The 5,428-nt window shown below is 50.6% G+C and overlaps 1 protein-coding gene across 1 annotated transcript in view; it reads right to left on the reverse strand.

Moving 5' to 3' along the window:
- The window catches only part of GMPS (guanine monophosphate synthase), a 79,509-nt gene extending 75,443 nt beyond the window's left edge, over positions 1-4,066 (reverse strand). The window contains exon 1 of the mRNA XM_032262554.1: positions 3,704-4,066. Coding sequence (XP_032118445.1) covers positions 3,704-3,730 — 27 coding nt within the window. The 5' untranslated portion in view covers positions 3,731-4,066. The remainder of the gene's footprint in view (positions 1-3,703) is intronic.
- Between the last annotated feature and the right edge of the window lie 1,362 nt (positions 4,067-5,428).

A 5,428-nucleotide genomic window follows, 5' to 3' on the forward strand; every position in this document is an offset into this window, starting at 1 on the left:
GGGTGTGGTGGCATACACCTGTAATCCCAGCTACTCGGGAGGCTGAGGTAAGAGAATCACTTGAACCTGGGAGGTGGAGGTTGCAGTGAGCCGAGATCTCGCCACTGCACTCCATCCTGGGCTACAGAGCAAGACTCTGTCTCAAAAAAAAAAAAAAAAAAAAATCATTAAATGCCGTTAAAGATTTTGTATCACATGCAATCACTAAGGGAGTGTTTATAAAACATCTTTTATCCAAGTATCATATAACCTAGTCATAACCTCTCAGTGAAGGTGATAGGACAGGTACCACCTTTACTCCAACCAAGAGTCTCCCCCTTAGATGGAGGAAAAGAGTAGGAAACTTGACAAGTCACCCAAAGCACTACTCTGATAATGCTGGCTTAATAAAACTCAAAAAAGTTACTGTGTCAGCTGGGCACAGTGGCTCATGCCTGTAATCCCAACACTTTGGGAGGCTGAGGCAGGCAGGTCACAAGGTCAAGAAATCGAGACCACCCTGGCCAACATGGTGAAACCCCGTCTCTATCAAATATACAAAAATTAGCTGGACATGGTGGTAGACACCTGTCGGTCCCAGCTGCTTGGGAGGCTGAGGCAGGAGAATTGCTTGAACCTGGGAGGCAGAGTGGTTGCAGTAAGCCGAGATCTCACCACTGCACTCCAGGCTGGTGACCTATCTCGATAGAGATCGAGACTCTATCTCCAAGAAAAAAAAGTTACTATGTCAAATACACCCTTGCCTTGCCGTAGTAAAAAGTTTTTAAAGAAAAGCTGATCACCAACTCTGTGAGGATGCAAAGGCATAAGAATAACACAATGGACTTTGGGAACTTGGGGAAAGAGTGAGAAGAGGGTAAGGAATAAAAGACTACAAATTGGGGGCTGTGTATACTGCTCGGGTGATGGGTATACCAAAATCTCACAAATCACCACTAAAGAACTTACTCATATAACCAAATGACACCTGTTCCCCAATAACATAAGGAAATAAAAATTTAAATAAAGAAACAAAATCCTGGACAGGCACAGTGGCTCACTCCTATAATCCTAGCACTTTGGGATGGTGAAGAGGGAAGACAGCTTGAGCCCAGGAGTTCCAGACCAGCCTGAGCAACACAGCAAGACTTGTCTCTACAAAAAATAAAAATTAGCAGGATGGGGTGACCCACACTTGTAGTCCCAGCTACTCAGGAAGCTAAAGAGGTCAAGGCAGCAGTGAGCTGTGATCACACCACTGCACTCCAGTTTGGGTGACAGAGCAAAGCTGTCTCAAAAATATATATAAATTAAAAATTAAATAAAATACTGTGTATAAAAAGTAATTAAAATAACCCAAATGCTTTTATGGCTTTTAGGTTCCTGTCTAGTTTCTATCATGCAAAAATGCCATTTTAGGAAATCCTGGTAACTGAAATGTTCCAGAAAGAGGAATCAAAACCAGCTCTTGTCCAACCTTTAATTTATGAACTAGGATACACACAGCAAAGGCCCAATCAATGTACAAAGTAATCCTGTATATAGCACTTACACTTTCCTCCGAAGGGAAAGGTGATTCAGTTATAGGCTATGGAAAATAAGACTCCTACTTATTTCCAGGTGGGCCTCTTAGAAATATGCAAAATAAAGTAGGTGATATAAGGCATTTCCACATATGTTATATCTCTTTACTTAAAATGTTTATATCAATGGCATGTCATCGTTTGTCAGGATTTTTTTCCTCAGGAGTACATACAATAATCATAGACTTGATGAAGTATTTTAATTCTCCAGATGTTCCTCTTAAAAATGCTTCAATTCAATCTACAACTAATTGTTAACATAGTTTTTAAAATCTTTAATTATGTTATAAAACATGAAGAACCTTGAAATAAAATTCACCAAACTAATAAGATTATTTTTGTAATTCCAAGTCTAGCAAAACAAACAAAAAATATCAGTTAGGGAAAAAAAATCCTCTTATATACTCTGGAAACAGATCTTACACTTTCCTCTGCCACTTAGTTTTGTGAAAATACTCCTCTCAAATGCACTATGTATTTTTCAAAACCCATAAATCAGATGTGAGTCCTTCTAACACCAGTTATTTCCTCTATCAGCATAAAGATGAATCTTTCCAATGAGTTGTAAAGCTCAAAACCAGATGGAAAAATGCTCTGCGAGTCAACTAGTATACAGGAAAGAGCTGGACAATGAGGTTTACATTTGCTCCTGAGGTCAGAAACAGAAGGTCTGTGTGTCTTCATTAGTTATATAAACCTCAGAAAGAGCTCCCTGACCTAACCAACACTGGTGCCTTGGTTTAAAAGAGTTAAAATCAGCTACCTTATAATCTTGACTCATTTGTTCAACAAATACTTTTTGAATGATTACTGGGTGCTAAGCAGCCATTCAAGAGGACCTCTAAGATGTGACCCTTGAGCACCTCCTTTTAAAAAGAATGTTAAAATTCTGCTTGAGTAAGTCACTACTCCCTGACGTCGAGCACCAAATCCCACTCCAAGTATATATTCCCACCCACCCGAAAGAAATTTAATTAAGTTTTTTCCTAAAGCTAGGCCCTAAACAGCGTATAGGAGGAGGTATATCTTGCTGAAGTAAATCGCAATTCAAAACTGCGCGGTTTCCCGCTGGCAAAACTGACTTAGCGAAGGTCGGAAAGAACTCCAGGCCAATGAAAATTTTAATACAGAAGTGAAAGCGACTGTGCCCAATTCAGAAGCGGGACGAAATAAAGAGGAAGGGTCTAAGAAAAAAGTGAGTTGGAGGCGAGGAAATACCCAGAAGCGGTCAAACGCGCTCTCCCCGCTGGGTGCGTCAAGGTGGCAACTTTTCCAGCACCCCGGAACTCCCGACCGCCCAGCCCGCAGGCGAACAGGCACCGTTCGCGTTCCGGGGTTGGGGGGGACCCCAAAGGCGGGGAAGCGAGTTATCCCGCAAACCAGCAAGCTAGACAGGGAACGAGCTGGACGGGGGCGGGACCTGGACACACACACTTTCCCTCCGAGGATGGGGGAGGAGGAACGGAGTGCGCGACCCCGGGGCCACCAGCCCTCACGCGGGCCTGCAGGGGCGTGGGGGGAGGGGGAAGACGGTGCAGCCCCGCGGAGCTAGTCTAGAACCGGCCTAACCGCCGCAGAGCCCAAGGCCAGCGGGGGGAATGGAGCGGGCCTCGCCGAGGGCAGGCGGGAAACGGGGTGGCGGGAAGACCCGAGGCTCGCCTAGCTAGAACGCCGCACAGGAGGCCCCGAACCTGCCCTGCCTTCGGCGGGCCCCGGGATAGCCACAACAGGCCCCTAGCCTCACAAACGGACGGGGTGGGAGCCGAGGAAGCCCCCACCCGACCCGCAGACACACAAGCCCGCTCGCCTCCCTACCCCCACCCTCGGGCCGCGCTCGCGGGCTCTGCGCCCCACAGCTGCGCGGGGGAGGCAAGGGCCAGTGGCGCGGCCGCAGGGAGCCGATGCCCTCCCCGACGCCCGGACCTCGACTCGCAGACAGAATCAACAAAGCACCGCCGCTCCCGAGGAGAAAAAATGCCACAGGCCCCGACCAGGGACTCTCCGACGCGTGGCTGCCCGGGCCGCAGGGCTGCGCGGACGGGCTGGGGAGAGGGGGTGGGGAAGGGCCCCGCTAGGTGGCTCCCCGGCCCGGGAGCCTCGCCTCCGCAGGGAACCGCTGCGGCAGGGACCCCCACGCTGACCTTGGAGTCTCCGTTGCACAGAGCCATCGGGGCCAGGGCCGGGGCCGCGGCGGTGGCGGCGACAGTACGAGACGGGGCGGGAGGGTCCCGGAAGGGTCAGCGCCGCGGGCCGAGGCTGAGAGGGACGCCTGGTCAAGGAGCAGCCGGCCACGGAGAGGAGCCAGCCGCCAGAGAAGCGCCGAAAGGAGCAGCAGCCGCGGAGCGCGGGCCCCAGTGCCGCGGGAGAGGAGACCAGCAGCGCGCACGCTGCCCCCGCCTCTTGCTTCCGCCCCAGCCGGCCACTGGGAGGAGCCAGAGCCCGTTGAGCTTGGCAGCCGAGCCTCAGATACCCTTCGCAGCCGCCGCCAAACCGGCCGGCCCTCGAGAGGAGGGGCTCGCGGCGGCTGGCCCCGCCCTCCAGGCCCGCCCCCGCCGGCAAAGCCGGCTGGGTCTCCCAAGGCCCGCCCTTGGGAGGAGGGGCCCGCGGCTCCGCCACGGAAGCCTGCCCGTGGAGAGGGAACCACGGAGGCCGGCGCCCGCCTCCGTCCCGCCCGCCCTCGGGAGGAGGAGACCGTGGCGCCCATCGGCTCCGCCCCTCCCGCCCTCGCACCGAGGAGCCTGCCCCGGGAGGAGGGGCCTGTGGCGCCGGCCGGGAGCAAAGCCGAAGCCGAGCCAGTTTGCCGCTGGCCGATTTGCCTGCCGCCTGGGACGGCTGCGGAGGCTGGCGGCACCGAGGAGGCCTCCTGAGAGCTGGGCCCCTGGCGGAACTCTTAGCCGGTGGCGTGGCCTTCGGTTGCCGGACATGAGGGAGGCCAAGGCTGCTTTGGAAGGTTTCTTGGCCACATCTCAAGGACGTCGTTGTAGGACCTGATCACTTGGTAACTTTAAAAGTTCTACAGCTCTCCACAAAAAGTTCTACAGCAGGTGCAGTTTTTCCGAAGAGAAGGGAGTTTGGGAGTGGTCATCTGGTAAGCAGCTGGGCCAGGAAACTGGTCATGAAGCTCTGTTGGCACAGCAGTGTTTTTATTGGGATTGTTTGTGGGAAAGGGGCTGCAATCCCTCCACCTACCCCTTGGCAACCATCAAGATGAGGTGTTACCTTGAATTTGGTTACCTAGAGGCCTAAATCGGGATTGGGGTATAAAGAATAATACTTGAGATGGCTTCCAGCTAACAAAGTCTTTCCACAAACATTATTATAATACAGCCAACATTTGCTGCGGTCATTCTTGTGTCAGACTCTAGTTAAGGTATTAAGGAGCCAGTGAGAAAACACTTTCGAAACTAACTTTAACCTACCCCGTGAAAGCAGTAAGGTAGGATTGATAATTCTTATCCTTTTTACAAATGAGGAAATTGAGGCTTAGTAAGATAATGTGCCTCTCAGTATAGAAGGGAAGGGCTCCCCAAACTGGGAAGGAGTAGACAGTTTATTAGTAAAATATTTACAAAAACAAAAGACCCAAGGTTCTAGTGGGCCTGATACTCAAGTATTTCTCTTACCTTTTTTTTAAACTGAAAATGGAATATTTGAAATTTTCAAAGCCATGGATACCGGCTTCTCTAGCTAGGTGTGTATACACAATCTAACAGTGTGTAGTAACCAACAGGAAAGCTGCCTTAACTTAATAAACATCCACCCCAATGGAATGGAATGCGGTGTGATGTACTGGCATTAAGGATTGGCTAAATCCCATCTATCTTAAACAATGCCTAGTTAAATATATTGTATATTTTTAAATATAG

Source organism: Sapajus apella, unplaced genomic scaffold (genome assembly GCF_009761245.1).
Source record: "Sapajus apella isolate SASKATOON/1434 unplaced genomic scaffold, GSC_monkey_1.0 scaffold4, whole genome shotgun sequence".
Classification (NCBI taxonomy): Eukaryota; Metazoa; Chordata; class Mammalia; order Primates; family Cebidae; genus Sapajus; species Sapajus apella.